Source organism: Vitis riparia, chromosome 6, assembly GCF_004353265.1.
Source record: "Vitis riparia cultivar Riparia Gloire de Montpellier isolate 1030 chromosome 6, EGFV_Vit.rip_1.0, whole genome shotgun sequence".
NCBI lineage: Eukaryota > Viridiplantae > Streptophyta > Magnoliopsida > Vitales > Vitaceae > Vitis > Vitis riparia.
The window spans coordinates 6866815-6894645 of record NC_048436.1 but is presented as its reverse complement, the minus strand read 5'-3'; the positions used below and the strand labels follow the sequence as shown (position 1 = coordinate 6894645).

At 36.8% G+C, this 27831-nt stretch overlaps 1 protein-coding gene across 2 annotated transcripts in view; it reads right to left on the bottom strand.

The window, feature by feature from the left end:
* The window catches only part of LOC117916354 (protein DGS1, mitochondrial), a 51259-nt gene that overhangs the window by 11499 nt on the left and 11929 nt on the right, over positions 1 to 27831 (bottom strand). For both annotated transcript variants that reach the window (XM_034832309.1, XM_034832308.1), the window contains exons 2-11: positions 26499 to 26613; positions 26153 to 26356; positions 18682 to 18819; positions 18337 to 18498; positions 17370 to 17564; positions 13074 to 13174; positions 9421 to 9510; positions 6826 to 6898; positions 6723 to 6751; positions 6500 to 6623 (exon numbers count right to left, since the gene is read on the bottom strand). In XM_034832309.1, coding sequence (XP_034688200.1) covers positions 6500 to 6623; positions 6723 to 6751; positions 6826 to 6898; positions 9421 to 9510; positions 13074 to 13174; positions 17370 to 17564; positions 18337 to 18498; positions 18682 to 18819; positions 26153 to 26356; positions 26499 to 26613 — 1231 coding nt within the window. The remainder of the gene's footprint in view (positions 1 to 6499; positions 6624 to 6722; positions 6752 to 6825; positions 6899 to 9420; positions 9511 to 13073; positions 13175 to 17369; positions 17565 to 18336; positions 18499 to 18681; positions 18820 to 26152; positions 26357 to 26498; positions 26614 to 27831) is intronic.

Genomic DNA, 27831 nt, shown 5'->3' with positions numbered 1-27831 from the left:
CTTGGCCTCTTTATCAGTTGGATATTAAAAATGCCTTCCTTCATGGTGATCTTGCCGAGGAAGTTTATATGGAGCAACCTCCTGGTTTTGTTGTTCAGGGGGAGTCTGGTTTAGTGTGCAGGTTACGCCGTTCTCTATATGGCTTGAAACAATCTCCTCGAGCATGGTTTGGCCGTTTTAGTTCTATTGTTCAACAGTTTGGCATGCTTCGCAGTACAGCAGACCATTCAGTTTTCCATCATCATAACTCCTTAGAACAGTGTATTTATATGGTTGTTTATGTGGACGACATCGTCATTACAGGCAGTGATCAAGATGGTATTCAGAAACTAAAGCAACATCTTTTTACCCACTTTCAGATCAAAGACTTGGGGAAACTCAAGTATTTCTTGGGAATTGAGATAGCTCAATCTAGTTCTGGTGTGGTTCTTTCCCAAAGGAAGTATGCTTTAGACATCCTGGAAGAAACCGATATGTTAGACTGTAAACCGGTAGACACACCTATGGATCCGAATGTCAAACTTGTACCAGGACAGGGGGAGCCTTTAGGAGACCCCGGGAGATATCGACGGCTCGTAGGTAAATTGAACTATCTCACCATTACTCGTCCAGACATTTCTTTTCCTGTGACTGTTGTTAGTCAATTCCTACAGTCACCATGTGATAGCCATTGGGATGCCGTAATCCGCATTCTTAGATATATCAAAAGTACACCAGGCCAAGGTGTATTGTACGAGAACAGAGGTCATACTCAGGTTGTTGGTTACACAGATGCAGATTGGGCTGGCTCACCCACAGATAGGCATTCCACTTCAGGGTACTGTGTTTTTATTGGAGGTAATCTAATATCTTGGAAGAGTAAGAAACAAGATGTAGTGGCCAGATCTAGCGCTGAAGCCGAGTATCGAGCTATGGCTTTGGCAACATGTGAATTCATATGGTTGAGACATCTTATTCGGGAGTTGAGATTTGGAAAAGATGAACAGATGAAACTCATCTGTGATAACCAGGCCGCATTACATATTGCATCCAATCCAGTCTTTCATGAAAGGACCAAGCATATTGAAGTTGACTGTCATTTCATTAGAGAGAAGATCGCATCAGGATGTGTTGCTACAAGTTTTGTTAATTCAAATGATCAACTAGCAGACATCTTCACTAAATCTCTCAGAGGTCCTAGGATTAAATATATTTGTAACAAGCTTGGTGCATATGACGTATATGCTCCAACTTGAGGGGGAATGTTGAATATAATGTATTTATAGTATATTATCTTTCCTTGTTAATATAGGTCACATGTATGGTAGTTAGGACTCCTAACCTTGTATATATATATATCTCTCAATTGTAAGTAGAAATTACATGAATGAGAATTAAGGTTTTTCTTCTTTCTCTCTCTCTCAACAAATCCAAATTGAAATCATGTCACAATCTGAAAAGCTTTCTAAATACCATCAGAAGACCAAAATAAAATGAACCAAACTATGAGGCTGTGCAACTATTCTGATAAGCCATCATGCACCTACCAAGTGAAGGCCTTCAAATCACCTTGCCTTCTGTCAAGATGATGCTTTTTCAGCACCTGGACCAAGGATATTGACACAAGTTCGAGGTCACGCTCTCCTAAATGTGAGTTGTTCTTTGGTGCAAGCAGCCTTGACTGCATAAAAGTACCTAATAATAATAGAATGCAAGTTTAAGGGATACACTCAGGTGTGATAACTCAAGGTAGGCACTCCTAATAGTACATGTTTTCAGTAAATTTGCCAAGGAGTAAGAGCAGCCTCAGAGCACGAAAGAACTATGGCTCAAGGGACCTGATATGAGCCCCAACTTCTAAGAATCAATTCCGTACTTTGAAGCATCTGAAAGTAATGAGGCACCATAACATTTTAGCTAATGGCTTAAACATACTCTAGAAAGATGAGCGTCTAGCATATATGGTATTTGAGGCCCATGGGATAGAATGTCTTAATATGTTCTTCGTAAAAAACTCTTTTTTTTTTTATTGGTAATTAAGTATAATATAATGAAAGCACCAAAAGAGTGCACCAAAGTACACATGACATATACAAAGGTTCCCAAAAGGCATAACAAAAAAGAAGAGGTACTGCTAAAAACTACTCCCTCCCTCAATAAGAACCCAACCAATCAATAAAATCAATTAAGGACATTAGACCTTCATTTACATACAACTTAGCCCATGATAAAAAATAACTGAGAAAAGTGTTTTTAAGTCTTTGATTGGAATGCTCCTCATTTTAAGACAATCTTCTATTCCTTTACTTCCAAATTGTTCAAACAATGTATAAAGGAGCTACTTGCCACACATTTTTTCATTTTTTTCCACAAGGAATCATGCTATCCTAAGAGAGTCTCCCTAACAAAGGAGGACATTGCCCAAGATATGCCAAATAGAGAAATAAGAGTTGTCATAAAACCTGAGATCTTGAAAAAAGAGAGGATGTGATCAATGGATTCTCCCTTGTTTTGATAAAGAAAACATTTGTTTGCCAACAACCACCCTCTCTTTTGAAGTTAATCCAAAGTCAATACTTTTCTCTAACTTGCCTCCTAAGCAAAGAAACTCACTTTAGATGAAACCCATGAATTCCAAATAATACCCATTGGGAATGGAACCGATCTCCCTAGATTGAGGACAAAGTAACAAACTTTGACAGAAAAGGCTCCACTCTTTAACTCCATTCAAATCACTTTATTTTCACCTTCCCTATTCACCACCTTCCCTTGCAATCTAAAAAGGAATCGCTCTACATTTTCCACTTTCCAATTGCTCAAATGTCTAGAGAAGCAAGGATTCTAGTAACCCCCTTCCTTTGATTGATACCATAAATCCACCACCCACGCCTCTTTCAACACAATTATGACAAGTAAAAGATAAACACAAAGGTTTATCACCAAACCACTTATCCTTCCAAATCTTTACCCTCCTTCCATTGTCCATTGAAAAAGAGACTATTGTTAAAAAGATCTCAATCCTTCCTGATGGTCATCCATAATCCAACCTTGTACACCTCTCTCACTTCACAGGAGTGCCATCCTTTTGCTTCTTTACCATATTTGCCACCCATGACTTACTTCAAAAGAGCCTCTCTTTCATGTGCATATCGCCAACCCCACTAGCAAAGAAGGGCCTTGTTAAGCAAAGAGAGACCTAACACCTAAGCCCCTCCTTCCTCTTATCTGAACAAACAATCGCCTACTTCACTAGATGTAGTCTCTCTCTAGAGCCCCCACTTCCACAAAGAAAATCCCTTTGAATCTATTCCAACCTCAATCTAACCATCCTTGAGAGGCAAAACAAAAACACAAAATAGATATCAAGCTGGATAATGTGCTCCGGATTAGGGTGAGCCTCTCCCTTTTAGAGATATATTGCCTAGTCTTTAATGGAACCACTCTTCCACCCCATCCTAAGCTGCCAATGATTTAAAAGGGGTACCCAAAGAAACACCCATAGGACAACCACCTAGAGACACCTTGGATATGGGATATCCTCCTAAAAGCATGCTTCCTACTGGTCCCCACCTCAATTTCCCTTTGCTTACCAAGCTTGCACTCTACTCTTTCATTTGTTATTTTTTACATTTCACTTAGTCAATGTCACATGTTACCATCTTGTTGGCTTATCAGCAATGCAGAAAACAATAATTTGAAAATTATTTAAGAATATTCTAGATGCTAATAATCTCAAATTGTTAGCATAAGTCCCAAATTATTTTAAAACTCTTCCAATGATAAACTAGGAAACTTTTTCCAATTCTGATTTCGATCTTCAGTTTTAGAATTTATATATTTTATGCACTTTAAAAAAAAAAAAAAAAAAAAAAAACAAAGCAAGACAAATTGGCATATGCTAGTATTAAGAGTTGAATTGGCTCCAAGCCTTAACTTACAATTAAACCTAAAACTGCTAGAGCTGCTAACATAGTCTACAAGGCAGTTGGCTAGCCCCTCTCCAATTAATTCCCCTAATATTCAAGAATTTTGGGTGGCAACAAAATTGTGAATCATAATTTTTGCTTTGTTTCCAAGCAATGCCAATTATTGTGGGCAAACCAACCAAAGGTAAGAATCTTGTCCCAAACCACCTTTGTACACAAAAAATACATTCTAGGTGGTATCCTATGAAACAAGTCTGAAGCAGGAAAAGAGTGGGAGTACCTGGAAAGCTTCTACATAGTTAGGGTGCTCCAGTGCTGTTGCCCCCCATCCATGCTCCAGTAATCACACACTTTGGCTTCCTTATGATTAACAATAGAAAAAACACTAGAAAACTGATCCTTGAGAGTTGTCTTACCCCAGTGCACATCATAACAGAACCTATTCCTTTAACCATTTCCCAAAACTAAGCAAACGACAAAAACCCATTGTCCATTCTGACCCTACCTGATGACCCTCAAGAGCCCCTGACCCATAGCTTTTCTTCCTAATATCCCCCCTGCAGAACACTAAACTCAGCTGATACCACTCTCTTTCAAAATCTGCCATTTTCCTATGCGAACCTCCAAAGCCACTTACCCAATCAACCTTTGTTAAGATCACACAGGTTTAGGATTCCCAAACACACAAATTCCTTATAAAAACACAAAGTTGACCATAACTAGATAAGACTTCTTCCTATCTTCCCTATCAGGCCACAGGTCATCTCTTTGGTAGGAAGATGCATAGTAAAACAAAGAAACCTAACAGAGTGCTTTTAATGAGGGCAAGCTCCACCCTTGGTAGACAACTAAGTCCCATAATGTGTTTACAATTTTAGTTTGACAACATATAACAGATTAAATCAAGTTGTTTAAAATCAAGTTTCATATTCAACTTAATTCTACTTGGAAATATTTAAACAAAGTGTTTTGAAGGATGATATGTCTATTTCCATACTTTTATCACAATTGCAAGTCATAAATCTTATCATGTATCATTTTTCTACTTTTCTATATCATGTGTTGCATCATATCATGTATCATAAGTTTTTTTATATATTGAAAAATAAATAGAAAAAATATGTATAAATATATGAAATACAAATATATTTCAAGCATAAAATATAGAGTAATGGATGACCAATTTCATGAAAGATAGTAGGATTTAAAGAGTTAAATTATGTCATACCATATGAAAACATTGAAACTAGAGTCTTGAGAAGTTCAATTTAACAAAATATGAGTTTTATCATCACAAAATCCACAACAAATTTTTAAAATTTTTAGCTCCAATTTCTAATTAGGTAGATATATATATATATATATATATACTTATATGTGTTGTAGATATATATGTCTTTATGCATCCCAATATTAATTGCAAGAATAATGTGACAAAAATTTCAACATTTCATATAATTTTGACAAATATGTGACTTCTTCATAAGAAGGATTATTTACCATTCTTTCTTTCCCTTTTATGATTATTTTCTAACCTTAAAATACATTTTAAACAATTAATAGGATATTCTTTAAAACAAATTCAATTTGAAAATTTTCAGAAACAATAAAAAATAGTTAAGGGTGTATGTATTAATTACACATTGTATCATATCTCATAAGATTAAAATATGTTAAAGACTGGTGATACAAATCGATTTTCATAAAAATGTACCACATCATATCATATCTGTATTAAGTTTTTAACAACTAAACTTTTATCTATCATTGCTTTATTTTGTTTTTGTTTCCTTTTTAAGTGTACAGCTTGCAGCTTTAATCAGATTTTGTATAATATGAAAGGATGTCTCCTTCTTGACCTTTTTATTTAATAGAAATGAGTAAGTCTAGTTTAATTGAAAAAATCCACACTAATGGTCAAAAGAATGGCCAAGTTTTTTTTTTAAACCACAAGAAGTTTAGGGGTGTATTAGAAGTCAGAAATTTTAATTCAAGGATCTAATTTAATCAGTTTTGCTCAAGCCCTGAAAATAAGTTCACTATTCAAGGAAGGAAAAGGAACACATGAGTCAGCAATGGCGAAGCCAAAAACTCATTCCGAGGGAACAAAATGTAGGATGACTAACACATTTAGCCTAGTGGTAAACCTCAATACCTTTCTATATATTTGGCCAAGGCTCAATTCCAACTGTTGTAGTTTTTTTCCTTTTTTTTTTCAATGGGGGGCATTTGCCCCCTCTAGGCCCTATGTAGTCTGCAGGAAAATCTCCCTATGCTACACAAGTGAACTGGAGCCACATGCAATTGGTGCAAGCTAAATGAATTCAGCAAGTCCATCACACTTTTGCTTTACCCATCCAAGAGAGAGAGAGAGATAGTACAGCAAGTCCGTCCATTTAACTCAACAAACATTGCCTCCAATTAATTTGTAGTTGTAAGGGATTGACTAAGATATATAGAGAGCTATATGAATTGCAATATTAAAACCATATATGGAAGAAACTGCATATAAGGCCATAAAACAATGCAGCAACTAAATTATTACTCTATAAAATTACCCAAAGAAACATAACAGAGCTCTTCGATTATATCACCTGCTTAACCCATGCACGAACTAACATGATTAAAAGAAGAGAGACAAAGAAAGCTGGTAAAGCAGCTAGTATTGCAAAATTGATTTCATTGGCCCTGAGGATCTGGTTGAGTTCAAGCATTGCCCTGTTTAGCAGATAGTCAGTAGGAACTAAACAATGAGATGAACTTGTATCTAAAATAGATATAATTATCCAACCAAGGGTATGAGTTCACTTCACTCACGTCTCAATATCCAGTTTTAGCTTTTGAATCTGTAATGACATAAAGCCATTGTTAAACAACTGTTTTAAAAACTTCCAGACTTACTAATAGTAGCATATACTACCTGGATGAGTAAAGCATGAGCAAGCTCGCCTTTAAGAAGATTCTGAATAGGATGCATAAGTTCTTTTTCATACCTATATTGGAGAATTTAGTGAATTATTTCCTCACATAAGGAAAGAGAATATAGCTAAATAATACATACAAACAAGTACCATGACAAAAGTACATGAAGACATTACATGAAGAAAGGTTTCAAATTCTGATATTTTTTAATGAATATTGATATGGAAATATAATGCTCTTTGGATTGATCTTTTGACTCAAAAGCATGTTTATTTTCAAAAAATAAAAAATAATAAAATTAAAATTGCTTTTGCTTTTTTAAAAAAAAAAAAAAAAGCTTCATCCAGAAGCAAGAATAAGATTGCTTCTCATGGCCATTTTTTACTTATCAATATTTCCCTTTGAAGTCATGATTTCAGCTTCTACTTCTGGATAAAAGCAGAAATTGGCAACTTCTGCTTAATCAGGTGCATTATTAGATGAAGTCACAGCATCCAGATCCATCTCCCATTCTACTTTTCCAGTTTGGGTATTGTTAGAGCTAACAACTATTCTTTTAATATTCTTTCTCGTTTGTTCGATAATCACAAGCACAATCACATATATAAGTGGAGCTCGACGCACTATGCGCATTATCTATGATATGGATAGGGACATTAAGCACAATTTGTACCCTTCACTTTGGGGAGCTCTTACTAAAATTTGGATTATCCAAATTGTGCATGTTGCCAACATTGTGTTAGTTGATAATTGCACTTGTTAAAGAAACACTTGGAAGAGAGTGAGATCAAAGACTTAGGTCACCTAAGACACTTCCTTACAATTAAGATCACTTTGTTAGATAAGGGTATCTTTGCTTATAAGAGAAGGTATGTGCTACACATGCTAAAAGAAACTATGATGACAGGATGTAAAAAAATAGATACACCAATCTAGATGAACCACTGAGTGGTAATCAAGGGAAACTCATTCAACGGTTTGGGGATGCATCAAAGATTATCCATTAAACTCATCTATTTCTATTTGTCTCAAACTAATTGGATAATGCATGTGTGGTGACTGTTATAGGCCAATACATGCATTGACCCACTTCACATCATCTAAGGTTACACACAGAGTATTAAGGTACCTAAAGGCATGTGCTAGTGAGGGAACTCTGTACAACCAACATGGTCATATTAGAGTTGAGACATTTACAAATTGGGATAGCAATTGGTTCTGTTAGTAATGGGAGGTCCATAAGGAAATTGCATTCTTTCTTTTTACTAGGCAGACAAGGAGTATATATTGACAAGCGCCAATCAGAAAATAAAGGAGGGTGCACCCCTAGTAATCGGAAGAACACAAAAGGTGCCAAAAGATAAGAAAGAAAGAAGTTAATGGGACCCTATGTAACCAATGAAATAAAACAAAGCGGAAACATCAGCCCCCAAACAACCTCTAGACTACAGAAACAGGGATCAAATAAAAACATCTTTCAAAGACTGAACCAATCACTCCATCCCAACAAAGATGGCCCACTTTATGGCAGGTAACATTGTAAAAATTGGATTCATAATAAGAAGTGGTAACAAGGTCAAGTGTAGAAGAGTTTAGAGAGGTGACCATGATCTTTACAACCTAGTGTGCTTCAAGATTCTTCTTGAAATCCTGGGCAGTAGATGCTACTTACCCATTAGTTTATATGGTGACAGTAAAGTTTCCATTCTCATAGCTCACAATCCCATTTGTCATGACAGGCTAAGGATATTGAGGTGGAGAGACACATTATTAGGGGAGAAAGCAAATCTGAAGAGATTTATATTTCAGTTGTAAAAACCAACAATCACCCATTAAAAAATAAATTGTGAAAAACCAGCAATCAACTTGTAGATGTTTCTAGTAAGGGTGACAAGTCATGTGATTCACTGGGTATTAGGCAAGTTGAACATGTGTGATACAAATGCACCAACTTAAGAAACTGTTGAGGGCTTAATCATTTATCGAGGGAATATATGTATGTTCCCTTTCTCCTCTAAATTCATGCACACATACACAGGTGTAACATGTGGAAGAAGTTGAAAGAGGAGGTGGAAAAGTTAGGATATGAGGGTGTAAAATGTGGAAGAAGTTGAAAAGGTAACCACTGAGGGGTCCATGATTGTGGAATTACTACTATTCTTTTACTTTTAATTATAAGATGAGGGTCTTTGTGTAATTTTGACATCAATAAGACAGTACACTAATTCAAATCTTCTTTTTAATAATAGTCGCAGATATGTGGATATGTTGAGTAACAGGTGTGAACTGATAGAGAGTCCAGCAATCCTCTTTCCTTTCTTCTCCTCTTAGCAGACAAGCATGATTTTTTTTCCCCAAATAAGCTTCAACAAAATATAAAACAATGTTCATCAAAGCAAGCTCAAGATAAATATAAAAACTTAAGAAGAAAGGCTAGCAACTATCTTGAATCTTTCTTTAAATAAGACCACAATTTAAAGTACCAATTATCAATGACACCCATTCTGCTGCTCTTTTGCAAGCACATTTGCAGACTTGATTGATTTCAAATACTGTTGTAAGTGGCTACTATAATCATAGGAGGAGATCCAACCTGGCCATAACTATTTCAAGCATTTGCTGGTCGGATGCATTCTCTGGGAACTTTTGACCTTGTGTTTGCTCGCTAAAAGTCAGCAACATTCTGAAGGACATAATTATCTTAATATCAAATGCAAATCAAGATCCAGTCAGGTAGATCATTTTTTTTATGTCAAATCAGTTATTAACAAATAACATGATGGTATAAAGGTGTACTGTGCTAGAGAATGGATTAAGATCCCAAATTAACTTAAACAACAATCATGGCCACCATCCATCTACACAAAAAGATAAGGACAAAGAAAAGGAATAACCAAATCAAGAATACTATGGAAAGAAAAAGGTGTTAAATCTTGTAACCAATATTGGCTAAAACACATCTCCTATAATATTTCAAGAAAAACAGCTACAACTAAATGCATTAATGGATTTTTCTAAAGAAAAACTATACCGAGTTCACATTCTAATTTGCTGCCTTGTAAAATTATGATTATTAGTCAATTTAACTATAAAACAGATAATAATATGACTTATCCAATCTCCACACCAATAAAAATGAATAATAATGAAATATTAGAAGAAATTTAACAACCACATCGGAAAAAAATTCACAATAAAATGTATTTTAATAACTCATTTCTTTAGAAAGATACAACTTACATAACTGACTTCCATCTGTTTTGAAATGTAAAAACGCAATGGTTACAGCATATTAACTCAATCCCAAAATGAAATGTTAACAAAATTCAAAGATTTAGAATATAGGAACTTCAAAAGAAAATTAGCTCTAGAACATTCCATTTGACAAAATAAATAAACCTCCATACGACAAAATACATAAACCTGCAGATTGACATAGCCCTGATAGGTTTTCTGGTCAAACAATCAATCTCTTTATAGCTGGCAGAATAAAACCATTTGCTTGAAAACCAATCCCTTGCTGCCTCAGTAGTCAGCAAACACACTCATAACTGAATCTTTTAATCATTCAATAACAGGAAACTACTTTATTTTTTTTACAAACCTTGAATTCTTACTGATGAACTTTTGCCAAAGTCATCCTCTTCTCATTCAAATTTTGTACAAACCTACATTAGATGTACAGTTTATTGATGTAAAATTTGGAAAGGACAATTGTTTTCTGGCCATAAGCAACTTCTGTGTTCCCCTCATCTTTGCTGTTTCAAATGTGAGTTAAGAATATGTCGTAGGTTTAGCCAATGCCACGTTTGGCTGAAAAAACAAGGGTTTTACTTCAACAAAATTCGGCAGCAATGAGACTACTAAGGTGTCTCCATTTTTATGGTAATGAATAAACTGGTAGGGTGCTGATGTTGTGCACAGCCAGAATGGTAATAATAGACATTCTGGCAGGTGCGTGTGAGAAATTGTGAGTATACTGCTAGATCTAGTCCTGAATAAGATCACACATAAAATTAAATTGCAATAGTCTAATTGAACTAGATTAGTTTATTCTGATCCAAAAATATCAAAGATGTACTTTTCCTAAATTTGTTTAACCTATTGCTTAGTAGTTATGAGAAAAAGGTATGATGCAGAGACACTATTTTTATCTGGAAAATACTTTCAGGAAAAACTAGCAGAACTTACCCAAATGAATGCATACAGCATGAAAGTTATTGTTACAAGTTACCACTACACCAGCAATGTTACCCTCATATAACACCAAAAACCAAGTCCATCAAATCTTCGGCCATTGATTCTCTGAGTCCTTGTAAACCATGAACTGGATCCATGATTCACATTTCCTTGATTGAATTCATGATCAAAGCCTTTCATAAACAACTTGGTGTTCAGTAGATCAGCCACATAGAGAGTTGAAGAGTGAAAAGGTAACAAACAATTTGAGACCACCAGATAAAAAACGTGCTTCCATGCACATGAAATCCATGAGTGCAGGAAGATGTATGATTGTTTCCTCCTGTAAAGAACACTCTTAAAAACTACCAAGATTTTATTCTTTAAAAGTTTTCAAGAAATTTTTCTCCAAATTTCTTTCCAAACCTGGGGAAAGAAATTCGCTCTCTTTTTTCACATTCTTATTCTTTTCTATTCTTTGTGTATTCACTCTATTTTTCACAATTTTTCCACCCACAGATCTGAAGAAAAACTCTTCTTTGAAAGGAGGGTAGAAACCTTAGTCTAATAAGGAAAAAGAAGTGTAAAAACCTCGGTCTGGTATAGAAATGATTCTTGAAGAAATAAAGTTTGATTTAAACCAAAATTTCCAAGGGTATTTAATTTTTTTTTTTCTCAATGATACTCTAATATAATTTCTAAACTAAATAAATATCCTAAACCTCTTGAGTCACCATGCTTACAAGTGTGTCACTTTTTCCAAAAGTCATCAACTCTTGGTATCCTTTGTCAGGGACATTTTACCTTCTTGAGAAGTGTAGTACCATTGAATCATACATTGTCTTTGTTTCCTTTTATAAGATATGCAGTTTTTTTTTTTTTTTTTCCTTTTTTTTTTGGGAGGCATAATCATGCTCTTTTTTATCAGTTCTTATAAAACTTGGAAGAAATTCTCTTTCTTCATCGTATTCTTGTACTTACCAAGTTGAATGCAATGAATTATCTTGCTTCTAGTAAGAAAAGAATCTGCATTTGTCTTCACAACATTAAACCTGTTAAGGTTAGCTTCTAGGAAGCTAAAACCTCTTTTTTAAACTTAATAAGAGCGCTTTTGTACCTGTTTGAATCATTTTATGAAAGGAGCTTTTGGCTTAAAAAGCTTAACACGGAAGTTAGAAAATTTTTGTTTCTCATAGAAGTCCTTTTTTAGCTCCTTTAGGAAATTATTTCATGTTTAATGAAACTTGCACAAGACCAATATTGCATTTTTAAGATTATGGTTTGGTTAATTTCAGCTTCTAGCTGAAGCAAAAAATAAAAAGCCATTCTAAATGACACCTAAACTGAAATTCAAGTGCAACAAGTGATGCAACCTTGATTGAATGACTAAGGTGTCATTTGGATATACTTCTTGTTTTTTGTTTTTAAAAACAGAAAATGATAATAATTCCTACATAACATGCAAGAACTCTTTGAGACACACTTAAAAGGATGATGACTTTTAAAAACTATTAAAAAAATTGAGGTATTAAAAAAAAATTTACTACCTTCATTTTAAAAAACTTTAAATAATTTACAAGGACATAAGATACATCCATACTTTTTATATAAGAGTTATTGTACTTTATATAAAAATTACTACTATTTTCTATTTCTAAAAACAGGAAAAGAGAAAACATATCCAAACAAGCACTAAATTTTTGTAATGGAATTTTCCAAGTCTAAATTTCCAACAATAGTTATCATATGTTCCCATGTACATAGCTCTAATCCAACTAGTCAGAATGAACTTTGCATCATACATTGCACATCCAAGTCATTCCACCAAACCCCCCTTCTTTTTCATAAAGAATCACTTCTGTTTACAATCCCCTGGTTTTTCCTTGCAATAATAAATAAAAGATAGAACTATCTAAAAAAACTTTAAAAAAAATTGAAAGTAATTAAGCTTTTTAGTACATTCCAAGTAAAAGTGATCAAGAGGCAGAAAAAAGGGAAAAAAATAAACAAAGAAACAGAAGTTGTTTATAAAATATTAGGAAACAAAGACTTGCAAGAGAATTTAACCTGTGTAAAGAATTAGCAGTTAACTGCACATCTTCTAGCTCCATTACGCTTCTGTGCCTCTTCCTGAATGTCTCAAAGAGTTCATCTCTAATAGACAGAATCTGATGAAAATAGAATTAAGATACAGCTCAAATTATTCAAATATTTAAGACTACAAGTATGAACAATAGTGTGTAATAAGAATTTGGATAAACAGAGAAGAAACCATAATTTCCAAGTTAATAATCAGATGATATTTAAGAAACAACTATTATATATCAAAACAGAGCCAAAGCATGACAACACTGCTCCTTCATTTGAATTTTCAAGGGAAGTTGTAAAATATGGTTGGACACCTAAGTGGTGACATCAGCAAGATTCCAACTATATGACAGAAATATATAGAGCCAATTATCCCCAATTATCGGTTTGTTCAAAAATTACCAGAGAATAGGATATGAGATTTCTAACCATGTACTGCTTCCTTGCTTAATAATAACTAATTGAATTAAAGAAAATTCCCCTAAGGTCTCTAACAATAACAAAGACTTCATCTGAGGTTTTTGATTTATCACTGACCACCCCTAAGGTATTTAATTTATCACTGACCTCCCCTGAGGTATATTAACACAAAACACAAACACCTTCTACATGTCTTATTTGTCATAAACATACAGGATTCCCAACACCACAAAGTACAAAAACCTTCTACATATCTTATTTGTCATAAACATGGAGAATTCCTAACACCACCTTCTAATTCTTGAAAATGTCAAAATTAATGATCCCTTTCTATTTTTGTATTCACTCCCAAATCTCTCCTTCCTCTCCTGCAAGGAAAAACACACCTTCCCCACCTAACCCAACCCTAATTTCCAAATCTCTTCTCCCTAAATCTCTTCCTTTGAACTTCTGTTCCTACAGATCAAAAACCCACGTCAACTCAACCCTGATTCCAACAAATAAACCCTAAGATTCCTCAGCCCTCTTGCCAAGCTTCTGATTCTGCTAATCAAAACATTCCCCTTCCAACTCAGCCCTGATTGCGTCAAATAAACCATAAAATTTCTCAGCCTTAGATTTCAGCAAACAAACCTAGATGTCTTTGTTCTAGTAAAGTTATCATCGTCATTAATGCTCTCCAATGAAGCTAGACCACTTTTCAAATGCATAGCCTGCCCCTGAAGAGAGAAATCTTCTACTGCAATGTCTGCCACTAGGGAGACATACCATCATTTCTGTCCCTCCTGGTTCATCTTATTTTAATCTTGCAAACAAGTTTGTGATCATTGCTGTGCCAATGAAAGGAATGTAAAAAATGGATTTTCTTCTATTTGGTTTGATTTTGAAGACTTCAAAATTTGTAGAAGTTCAAAAGGGATAACAAAAATGCAGAGGATAAATGCTGTGCAACATGGAATTTTTTTTTTTCTTATAGGCAAAAAAAAATTGATTAAAGATAGCCAAGAAAAGGGGGGCACAACCCACATGCACCAGAAGTATACATAGAGCACCTAAAAGGTAGAAGGAAAGCAAGCAAGATAGAAAAGAGAGGAGGCTCCCGAACCCAAAGTTGAGCCATCCACAAAATCTAACAAAGATAAATTTACAAACCCTAGCCCTTGACCATTCCAAAGGGCACATAGGAAAAAGTCTTTTCAGTTTCATGTAGTTCCTCATTGAAAACATTTATCATTCCTCTCTCCAAATGCTCCAGAACAAGCAAGGAGGATCAACGCTCCATGCCTTACTTGGCTATTTTCTCAGACTACACCCACGCCAAAATCAAAAGAAGGATAACAGAACATGGGAATACCCATTGCATACCAAATAGAGCAAGCATGAAACCCCACAGCACCCAAGCTTTAACACAAGTAATAAGGATATGGTTTCTTGTCTCCTCACAAACTATGCACAAAGTGCAACAATTAACTAAGCCTCCACCCTCTTTGCATAAGCTGATTAATAGTTAAGTTCTTCTACCAAGCAGCTACCGATGCAAAGAAGCAAACCCTAAGAGGGGCACCAAACCCCCACACATCCTTGGTAGGAAACTGACATGTTTTCTCTGTAAAAAAGAGGCTACAATAAGATTTCACACGGAACCTTCCATCTTTGACCCTCCTCCAAACCAACCTATCATCCATACTTTTTTGCAAAGAAACTGCCTAGATGTGTCTTGAACAGCTCCCCACTGTCTCTATCTCCCAATCACACACACTGCCCTTTTGAAACTATGGTTCACAAGTTCATGTTTCCTCTCCCCCACCCAAACACCTGTCACTCTTGAACTTCTATTAGAACTGGAGTGAAAGAGGGTAGGAAAGGCCTCTTTAAGGGGAATTTCTCTGCATCAACAATCTTGCCAAAATTTAGTCCTATGACCATTACCAACAAGAATTAAAGTTTTGGGTTTAAACTCCTCTTAACCTCTAGCTTTCCAAAGCCCTACACCATGAGTCTCCCTATCGAAAGCACCAACCACCATTCATTGCTCCATATTTAAACAATAATCTTCCTCCAAAGACTATTTCTCTCTTCAACAAATCTCCATAACCAATAACCTGTCCTAAGGGCTACTCCTCTCTTCAACAAACCTCCACAATCATTTTCCTAGTAAAGCTCTAATTAAAATAACACGAGCTTTGATCCCCAAACCACCATTTCTTTTATCAGAGCAAACAAAAGGCAACCTCACCAAATGCAAATTCTTCCATGACTAATGATTCTCCCAAAGAAAGTCTTTTTGAATCTTTTCTAGCTGAATCCTTACTTTACTAGGCAAGTTTCTTAAAAGCATAAAGTAAATCAGAAAACTAAAGGGAGTGCTTTTAATAAAGGTTAATTTGCCCCCTTTTGTGATAAACACTTTTTTTTTTTTAAGTAGAAAGTCTTCTCTTAAAGTGCTCATTTTCTGAATCCCACAAGGTGCTAGAGTTAAAGAGGGTCTCCTGTGGCAATCTTAAATAGGCAGTAAGGAAACTTCCCACTTTGCATCGAAAATGCTGAAGCCCATCTTTTCACCTTTTCACCCACAAAAGATGAGCTCACTCTTTTTATGATTAATTTTCAAACCTGACACTTCAAATCTTAGAACGATCTATGTCATATACCTCAAATGCTCTACACTTTGCATCACAAATAAATAAATAAAATAAAGAAAAAGAAAAAGTTATCATCTGCCAAGAATAAAATGAGAGAGACCTTAACTCCATCTTTCCCCCTTCCCCCACATTGAACCAATTACTTAGAACATCCTACACTGCCATTGAAATAAAAGGTTGAATGCTTCCATTACTAGGATAAATATGTAAAAAAGGAAAGGGGGTAACCCTGCCTCAAAGCCCTAGAGCTCTAGAAAAAGCTAGTAAGGAAGATAAGTCATTCCACTAGCAAGGAAGGTGATGTACTACAACTTCTACTGAATTGTCTAAATTTGTGAACAATCATGAACAATTTATCAAATTACAAGGAACTCATAGTTTGTACCTTCTATATAACCACTCATATATAACTCGGACTAGGTAGAATAGTCATAAAGAGAACGCTTAAATAAATAACCATCCATAAAATATTTGAATTTTTTTTTTCTCAGTAAAAGCAAAAGTAAATCTTATAAATGAAGAAAAAAGAGGCCTAAAGGCCGGCCCATAGCATACAAGAAGTATACAGCATGCGCTAAAAGGCAAAAACAACAAAAAAATAAGAGGGGATACAAAAAACCTCACCCACCCTCACCTAGAACCCAACTAATCAAAAAAGTCGATTAAAGGTAAAGGTCCATAATCTATAAATAACTTAGTCCAAGACCAAAAACTACACACAAAATAATTCTTCATCCTATGAATTGAAAGCTCTTTATTGTTGAAAGCTATCCTATTTCTTTCTTTCCACACTGCCCAAAAAAGGCATAAAGGAGCCAGCATCCAAGCCTTCTTACGCTTCTTCCCACAAAGAACCATGTCAACCAAGTAGTCTCTTTAAGTGAGAATGGAAGAACCCAAGTCACCCAAAAAAGAGCAAATAATAACTCCCACAATAATATATGCATATTAATTACTGAAAATAACCAACAATATTGTTTCTTCTAATTAGTGCTACCTTCTAGGACTAATTCCAACAACAAACAACTTCAATTTTCCACTGACATTTCCTATCTAAATCTCTAAAAGATAAATATTAAGACTTGCCCAATGTCAGGCCATTAGCTAACAACTAAACCTTGATGAAAGCATGTTCTTTGTTATCCTAGTGTTTAATCCAAATAAACTGCACAATGAATTAAAGAAACTAAATAAATCAACATTAGAATCATACCGGTTGCTCTACATGATCATTCCAGAAGGTAATGGTTGAGTCCCTAGCTTCACGAACCCAATTTTCTATGTCATTACTTCCCATCAAACTACTATGACGTAGGAGCCACACTGAGCAAACTGATAAGCCCACTGCCCCACACGTATAGTGAATCCAGTACAAAGTTAATTTCCGTGGTTTACGATGTTTGGAAACCTAGGAAAAGAAAAGGAAAATAAGAAACAGAAACCACGAATGGACACATATCATTAAATAACCAGAAACCAATAGGTTTAGGCAAGTAAAATATTGATAGAAATCCATCTAAGAAATACAAATTTGGTGAATTCTTTACTATATGGTATCCAGTAGGGATAAGCTTAGAACTTTTTTTAAGCCAGCTAATCATGACTTGGCTACTGGGGCAGAGAAACCATTGTCTTTTATGGAAGGTTTAGTTGAGGCATCTTCATTGGCATTAGTGATCTGTGCAAGGGAATTCAACTATTGTTTTTGTGGGTGTCTAAAGGAAAGAGGGGATCGGAAAATCAGAAATGGGATATTAGGATTCAAAATCTTGTTGATCTCTCAAGAGGCTTAGAACTTTGCTTTACTTGGAGGCTTATATCGGAAAACTAGATAGCAAATAGCTTAGCCAAGCAAGAAGCATTTTTCTTAGAACCATTTTTTTGCAAAATTCCTTTCCCTTGAGTGATTTTCCAGGTAGGAATGATGTTGTGTTTATGCTGGAATCTAGTTGGCGATTTCTGGTGAATGTTTCCTGATGCCCCACCGTAGTGTAGTTTTTTCTTTTAGCTCGTTTCTTCATTCTGTGTATGATATGGAGAACAGCTCATCCTTTCTGTATTTTCTATATCTAGTAATACAAATTCTCCTGTTTCGAATAAATAAATAAAAATAGCATATAACCAAACCACTAGATAAATAAGAAGCATGGAGCACAAAGAGGATGGCACAAAACTCTTACAAGGATACTTAGGTAAGAATCCAGTTTGTATAGATTCTGATAAATCAAGTTGATAGCATCTCTAATTTCACAATCTGTCCACTGAGACCCTTCCTGGTTTACGTCTGGCAGTTTCTCAAACACAAGAGGAAATGAATAGCTCCCATCCACAGAAGAATCACTCTGCATAGTTGTTGCATAAGAAGAAGAAGAAGAAGAAGAAGAAAGAAAGAAAAAAAAACTGAAAACTGAATGTATATGTAACTGATGGCTTGAAGCTGCATGCTTTTTTGATAATTCATGTTTTTCAAATTTTCCAAAAAAAAAAAAAAAAGGTATAAGATTGCCATGACTTCACAATATTACCTGACGTGTTGCATGTAGATGGCCAATTGCTGCCTCCAATTTTGAAAACAAACCATTTATAGTAACCAATAATGAGGACAATGACTTCTCTGGATCATTGACCAATTCCTCTCCAAATTTGTCAATGTCTATGTGAACCTATATGAACGATCAAGAAATTAATTCAGAATAAAGTATTTACATTAAAAAGAGTTGTGAAATATCATGCAGTTACTCATTCTACAGGATGAGTTGATAGCATATGAGTGACTAAGCATAGCATGTGTATGAAGGGGGAGGGGGTGTGGGGGACTAATTTAATAACTGAAGATTAATTTGATAAGAGTATTCAAAGCCCAAACTTTGCGGGGTTTGGTTTCTTTTGAAAAAAAGGGTGTCTGTGGCAGTTTTTCAGCACTTTTATGTTGAGTGTGATATTAGTCTTAATCATTAATTTTTGTATTTAAGTAAGAAAATTCAAGTTCTTATAGCAGCACAATCTGTAACATTGTAGAAGTGAATAAGAAAGGGCTCTTTGGTTTTTCTTTGTTGGGTTCTAATTCATAGCCAGGGTACATTAGTGTTATAGTTGTTAGTCCATAAAAAGCATTGCAAGTATCTCCTTTTCAGTCAGTGAATGATCAGCTCCCTTGATCGCTCTCGCATCTCATCAATAAAATCCAAACAACCAGTTGGGACTTGAGCTGGGAGTCTACATCCAATAAAAAATAGTGGGCACAAGCATTCCTTCGAGTTTTCTCCCCTAAGCTTAAATACACTAAAAGGTTCTTCTTTTTCTCTCTGGCCAGAAAGCCAAAGCAATGCAAGAGGGATCTCTCTTCCCCAGCTTCCTTATCCCCATTCCCACAAACTTAGCTTGCCAGCTGGTCAAGAGTTGCTTCACTGACTTAGGAAAAATACCCAATGAATCCCAAAAATATATAGAAACAAAGACCATCTTTTGAGCCAAAGGACAGTGAGTTAAAAGATTGTCCACAATCTTTCCATCCCTTTGCATACAACACCAATTGGAAGAATCCTCCCTCTTCTCACCAACTGATAAATACCAAGAATTTTGGCACAGTCTGCTGTATACACAGACTTTCAGGTCCCCAAATTTCTTTGGCTGTGAAACCAACTACTTGATTTCTTACCAGCTCCTTATTGTACAACCAGCTGAGAATTTTTTTTCTGACAAAATTATCAAATCCTATATTTGAATATGAGCCAAAAGGATAAGACCTCCTCAACCTCCCAGCCAAGGAAAACTCTTAACAAGTTTCAGCCACCAATTCCCAGTTGCACCCTCTTGGAACTAATAATCTCCCGTTGGGCTACTTTATTCTCCATCAATCCAAAAAAACTCAGCAACCTTTCCTTAATGTTGAGAGAGAGAGAAAGAAGAAAAACCTTAATTCTCATTCATGTGTTTTCTGCTTACAATTGAGAAATATATATATACAAGGCTAGGAGTCCTAACTACCATACATGTGACCTATATTAACAAGGAAAGATTATATACTATAAATACATTATATTCAACACTCCCCCTCAAGCTGGAGCATATACATCATATGCACCAAGCTTGTTACAAATATATTTAATCCTAGGACCTCTGAGAGATTTAGTGAAGATGTCAGCTAGTTGATCATTTGAATTAACAAAACTTGTAGCCACACATCCTGATGCGATCTTCTCTCTAATGAAATGACAGTCAACTTCAATATGCTTGGTCCTTTCATGAAAGACTGGATTGGATGCAATATGTAATGCGGCCTGGTTATCACATATGAGTTTCATCTGTTCATCCTTTCCAAATCTCAACTCTCGAAGAAGATGTCTCAACCATATGAGTTCACATGTTGCCAAAGCCATAGCTCGATACTCGGCTTCAGCGCTAGATCTGGCCACTACATCTTGTTTCTTACTCTTCCAAGATATTAGATTACCTCCAATAAAAACACAGTACCCTGAAGTGGAACGTCTATCTGTGGGTGAGCCAGCCCAATCTGCATCTGTGTAACCAACAACCTGAGTATGACCTCTGTTCTCGTACAACACACCTTGGCATGGTGTACTTTTGATATATCGAAGAATGCGGATTACGGCATCCCAATGGCTATCACATGGTGACTGTAGGAATTGACTAACAACACTCACAGGAAAAGAAATGTCTGGACGAGTAATGGTGAGATAGTTCAATTTACCTACGAGCCGTCGATATCTCCCGGGGTCTATTAAAGGCTCCCCCTGTCCTGGTACAAGTTTGACATTCTGATCCATATGTGTGTCTACCGGTTTACAGTCTAACATACCGGTTTCTTCCAGGATGTCTAAAGCATACTTCCTTTGGGAAAGGACCACACCAGAACTGGATTGAGCTATCTCAATTCCCAAGAAATACTTGAGTTTCCCTAAGTCTTTGGTCTGAAAGTGGGTAAAAAGATGTTGCTTTAGTTTCTAAATACCATCCTGATCACTGCCTGTAATGACGATGTCGTCCACATAAACAACCAGATAAATACACTGCCCCAAGGAGTTATGATGATAGAAAACTGAATGGTCTGCTGTACTGCGAAGCATGCCAAACTCTTGAACAACAGAACTAAAACGGCCAAACCATGCTCGAGGAGATTGTTTCAAGCCATATAGAGAACGGCGTAACCTGCACACTAAACCAGACTCCCCCTGTGCAACAAAACCAGGAGGTTGCTCCATATAAACTTCCTCGGCAAGATCACCATGAAGGAAGGCATTTTTAATATCCAACTGATAAAGAGGCCAAGAACACATAGCAGCCATGGAGAGAAGCAGACGGACAGAAGCAATCTTGGCAACAAGGGAGAATGTGTCACCATAATCAGAACCATAAACCTAAGTATAGCCTTTAGCAACTAAGCGGGCCTTATGGCGATCAACCTGACCATCAGGACCAACCTTAACTGCGTAGACCCAACGACAGCCAACGGTAGATTTACCAAAGGGTAAAACAACAAGATCCCAAGTGTCATTAGAGTGCAGAGCAGTCATTTCATCCACCATTGCCTGTCGCCAACCTGGATGGGAAAGAGCTTCATGGGTGCTCTTTGGAAGAGAAACAGAGGATATAGCAGAAACAAAAGCAGAATAGGCTGAAGATAATCGATGATAACTCAAAAAATTGTAAATAGGATGAGGATTACGAGTAGAGCGAGTACCTTTCCGAACAGCAATGGGTAAGTCATTAGGAGAAGGCAGAGTCGGGGCAGGTGAAGCCGAAGGGATAGGAAGTGAGTCAGCAGGTGCCTCAGTAAAAGGGAGAGGAGCAACGACACGAGGGCGACGATGATAAACCTGAAGTGGTCGAGGAGGCATAGCATCAGGTGGGGAGACAATGGGAATGGGCAAGACTTCAGAAACAGGAAGAGACTCAGAAGTGGTGGAAAAGAATGGTGAGTCCTCAAAGAAGGTGACATCAGCGGAGATAAAGTATCGATGAGTCTCAAGGGAATAACAACGATAACCCTTCTGAAGTCTGGAATATCCCACGAAGAGGCACTTCATGGCTTTGGCGGAAAGCTTGTCCTGTCCAGGAGTGAGAATATGAACAAAGCAAGTACAACCAAAGACACGAGAAGGAAGGAAATAAAGTGGTTGGTCAGGGAAGAGAAGGGAGTGAGGAATCTGATCGTGTAAGACAGAGGAGGGCATACGATTAATCAAATAACAAGCGGTAAGAACAGAGTCCCCCCAAAAACGAAAAGGAACATTACTATGGAGGAGGATAGTACGAGCTGTCTCAATAAGATGTCAATTCTTGCGTTCAGCTACCCTATTTTGTTGAGGAGTATGAGCACAAGAAGACTGATGAAGAATCCCATGATGAGACATAAACGAAGTAAATAGGGCTGAAAAATATTCTCTGGCATTGTCACTGCGTAACACACGAATAGAAATATTGAACTGTGTTTGGATTTCAGCATAAAATTTCTGAAAAATAGAAAATAACTCAGCTCGATTTTTCATTAAAAATAACCAAGTACATCGAGAATAGTCATCAATGAAAGTGACAAAATACTAAAATCCTAAAGTAGACGCAATCCGACAAGGACCCCAAACATCAGTGTGGACAAGCTCAAAAGGAGACTTTGCCCTTATTCAAACGCTTTGGGAACGAGACACGAGTATGTTTCCCAAGCTGACATGACTCACACGGAAGCGACGACAAAGTGGAAAAACGAGGGACCATCTTCTGGAACTTGGAGAGACTAGGGTGACCCAGACGATTATGAATGAGGAGAGGAGCATCAGTGGAAATGCAAACTGCAGGAGATGAATCCGAGGTGAGGTGATAGAGGCCTTGAGACTCACGTCCTATGCCAATCGTCTTCCCCGTACTCCGGTCCTGCAAGGTCACAAATTTATCAGAAAAGGTAATAGAGCAATTAAGAGTACGAGTGATTTTGCTGATGGAAATAAGATTAAAAGGACATTCAAGAGTATAAAGGACAGAAATGAGAGGTAGAGAAGGCAGAGGAAGGGCCAAACCAATACCTTTAGCCATAGCTTGAGAACCATTAGCTAAGGTAACATTAGGTAAAGCAGAGGTAGTAGTAATAGAGGAGAAAAGATCCTTATTACCAGATAGATGATCAGAAGCTCCAGAATATAGAATCCAGGGTCCAAGAGAAGATGTGTGGGTAAGGCAGGCAGAGGCATTACCAGGCTGGGCAACAGAGGCAACAGAAGCCTGAGATGCGGAAGAGCTCGGAGGCTGAGGCAGCGGAGAATCAGAGGACTGGGCCACATGAGCAGTGCGAGGAGGCCGTCCATGTAACTGATAACAACGATCGCGAGTGTGGCCAAGTTTATTGCAGTAGGTGCAATGAGGACGTTGACCTCTACCTCGGGTACCACTGCGGCCTCCTCGAGAGCTAGTTTGAGAAACTAACACAGAAGAATCTGAAGTGCTATCAAATAGCAAAGTCTGAGTGGACGAGATACGGAGGAGGCGAGCAAACACATCATCCAAGGACGGAACTGATGAACTACCAAGAATCTGATCACGGATAGGCTCGAGATCCGGACGGAGGCCAATAAGAGTAAGAACCATGAAGAACTTGTCAAGCTGTGTTTGTTGAGCCCCAACATCAGGAGTAAGAGGCATCACAGTCAAGAACTCCTCCTTAAGAGAGGCAATCTGGCCAATATAAGTAGATAGATCCAAGTCCTGTTGGCTGATATGGACAATAGCAGAAGCCACCTTATAAAGACGCTGGATATCATTCGTGTATAATCCTTTGGCCTAAGTCCAAAATTTAAAACAAGTTTTGTAGGCCCGAAAATGAAGAAGAATTTTGGGATCAACCGATTGCCATAATACACTACATAACTGTGCATCTATCTTCCTCCACTGTATGCGGTCAACCTCAGGGATATCTGCCTCCTGGGTAACCAAGTGATCCTCATATTCTTAACCCATAAACCAAAGTTCAACAGAGGCAGACCAGGAAAGATAATTTTCACTGCCAACCAATTTCTCCGAAGTAATCATAGGAGATCCAGATATGATAGAGGAAAAAATGGAAGTTTTAGTAGCCATATCCACTTATCTGGAGAATGAAGTATGTTTGGATCGAAGAGAGCCCTAATACGGCTTCAGATTGCGGCGTGGCACCACCGAAAAAAGGGAGACGGCCTCAGATCGCGGCGTGGTACCACTAGAGAGGTAGAAGAACACTTCCCAAGGCACGTGCAGGGATTGGGGTGGAGAAAAAGTAGTCGGAGCTTCGCCGGAAAGACTGTTTGGAGGGCCAACGGAGACAAAAATCCCCAAAAGAGGTACGTGCAGGGCTCGGATGGGAAAACCAGGGATATAGGGAGGCTGGTCGGCGTCAGGCGAAGCTGGAGGAGGAGGTGCGTCGCCGGAAAAGGCCTCACGCGCCCTCACGTGCCGGCGCGTGAGATGCAGTCGCCGGCCGGAAAATTGTGCGTGGCCGGCGCCTGGATGATCTTTTGGTTCCGGTGCCTTCACAAAAGTTGGAGATCTCCTCCAGGCGCTCCTTCTGGTATGGTCGGTGTCGGAAAAAGATGTCGCTGGAAAGTTCGCCGGAAAATTTTGCCGGCGGTGAGTGTTTTCTGACGACGATCCGACTGACCGGAAAGTATTGGGAGATGGGGAAGGTGACCGGAATGAAACACGGTCACCGGAAGGTTTCCCGGAGTTGATGACACGGGAAACAGGAAAGAATTAGGTTTTCTCCCTTGGCTCTGATACCATGTTGAGAGAGAGAGAAAGAAGAAAAACCTTAATTCTCATTCATGTGTTTTCTGCTTACAATTGAGAAATATATATATACAAGGCTAGGAGTCCTAACTACCATACATGTGACCTATATTAACAAGGAAAGATTATATACTATAAATACATTATATTCAACACTTAACATTATTTTTCCCCCACCATCATGCCAAAAGTTATACCATAATACCCCAAATTCTCAGCTAGGTCAAAATGTGTACTTTCTTCATATATGGTGAATTTCCATGCAGTCTAAGACTCGTAGTTTTATACCTTTGAAGTATATTGCATTTCCTGTTCCATGTAGTTTGTTCATTATGAATAATTATCCTTATCCCTGAAATTCTGTAAGTAAAATTTTGAATAAAAATCAACAGAAAAAAAAAAAAGAATTTGTGCTTATAATCTTAAGACTACCTATTCAACTCCCTTTCAAGTAGTTTCAGGATTCAACAACACGCTTTCAAATATAACAAACTTTTCAGCAACTTTGAAGATCTTAAAGAATCCATGATGCAAACCCAAACCATATTTTTGTGCCTAAGACCCTATTACCCTACTAGTCTGATGGTCGCAGATTACTCATTCTTCTTCTTAATTCTAGTTTATTTTTGATATATTTATTTTTGTGCAACTACAGCATATTCTTTCAATCTTCACCACTAAGAACTATTTAAATATGCAATTAGCTACTGTCATAGTCCAAAAAATCCTAAATCAGTTGCTGTCATGTCCTATTTACAGCCCTCCTACACCTGAACCTGCCTCCTTCATTTAACCTTACGTCACAATTTTCTGATCTCATAACCACAATTCTTGCCATGCCAACACCTGATTATAATTGCCTCAAACCTCCCTTATAGTTCTATATGAGTATGTCTCCAAGCAAAAAGAAGTTAAGATAATAAGAAGTGTTTAGAAGCATTAACAAAGCGATCATTTTCAATACACTAGATGAATAACTAGAACTTTTTCAGCCCAAGGAAAAAATGGAAAAAAAACATATTTTTGGGGAGAGTGTTACTGTAGAAACTAAGGGCAAATTTGTAAACAGCTTTCAAACTTCATTTTCATTTTTTTTTTCCTAGCTAGAGAGATTATTGAATTCAGTATGTAAATTTCACATGATACCAACAGACCCTTTTTTGTTTATTTTGTGCACTAGAATTTTATGGAGCATGCCCTAGGCAATAACAACTAGATCATGCCAACCTGTGCCAGAAATGTAGCAAGCGAATATCTTAAGCTAGTTAAGATAGTTATCCTCTCAGATATGTGAGCAGATGCAGATTGGGACAGAAGTTGCAAAGAAGAACCCTGAGCAACAGATTCACGTATGAATTGAACTGTTCTAGTAATAAAAGCCCGTGGTCCTCTCTCAAAAATCATAAAATATGCCTTTCGAGCATTTGATTCCTGAAATTTCAAAATTAAAACAACATATAATAAGATTTTAAGATCCAGTTCAAGCTTTAGGAAAAAAAAAAATGGCTACAATAAGTAGTTACTTCACTCCTGATGAAATCAGTCTATCACATGCAGAATGTTTTCTACTCACCTCTGCTCTAGACTGCCAAAATTGTAAATTCTTCTGGATGTTATGCAAATTCAGAAAAAGGTGCTCCAAAATATCCTCTAAAACATCAAAAACTCTAGAAGCCTCCATTGGGATACTGCAAGTTTAGAGCATGGACCTCTTAATTTCAAGTTTCAATATTGGAATAAACTAAATGGGCAGCATTGTTGGCCAAGAGAACATGGTATACACAATAAAATATATTTGATGGTCTTGTTTTGATTGGTTTTTGATAAACTAAAAGCTCTTTTTTAAGCTCAATTAGAGTTTCTGTGCATGTTTCAGTAATCTTATTACATTTATCAGTTAGAAAATAAAAATAAATAAAATAAAAAATAAAAAAGCATAATATGGAAGCCAGAAAAATGTTACTTTCCTTAGAAGCTCTGTTTTGGCTTATACAGTAAGTTATGTTATGTTTAATGAAATTTTTAACATACCAATATATTACCCTTTGAAAATTATAACTTTGGCTTTGGCTTTAGCAGCTTATGGCTTAAGCCAAAAACAGAAAGTTATCTCAAACAGGCCCATCCATATTTTGCTACTTGATGAGCAACATCAATTTATTTATTTATTTATTTAGTTAGACTAGGACATGAACCTAGAACCTCCCACATCCCTACACCAACCCCTTTCCACTTGAGCTCAAGTAAAAAATAACTCTACTTCCTGATAAATTTGGTTTGACCACCTCCTTCTCTTATCCTATGAAACAGGTCATGGGAGAACTGAAAGATAAAAAGATATGTTCTCCTGCATCAAAATGTTGAGTATTGCAAAAGAAAAACTCTCCATAGAACAAATTAGCATTTTATAGCTTTCAAGGCATTTTTTTATACTCTCCATAGTAGTCTAGATAGTACTTCACATGACCTCACTGTTCCTGTTGCACTTGGAAAGGGCACACATTCCTACACCATACATCCCATTGCAAAGTATGTCTCATTCCATAAACTTTCTCAAAACAATAGAGCCTTCTAGTGTTTCATTGCCTAAAACTATACAAGAAGTCTTGGGTCACACTGAATGGATGGCGGCAACTACGAAAGAGATGAATGCTCTTAATAAGAATGGTACCTAGGAAATTGTTGAACTACCAAGAAATAAAAGGACTGTGGGCTATAAGTGGGGTTTTACTATTAAATACCCAGCAAATGGAAGCATTGATAGGTGCAAGGCAAGGCTTGTAGCCAAAGGATTCACCCAAATTTACAGAATTGACAATCAAGAGACCTTTTCCCTTGTTGCAAACGTTAATTCAATTCAAGTACTACTAGTCCCCTGCTACAAATTTGAGCTGGTCAATGCATCA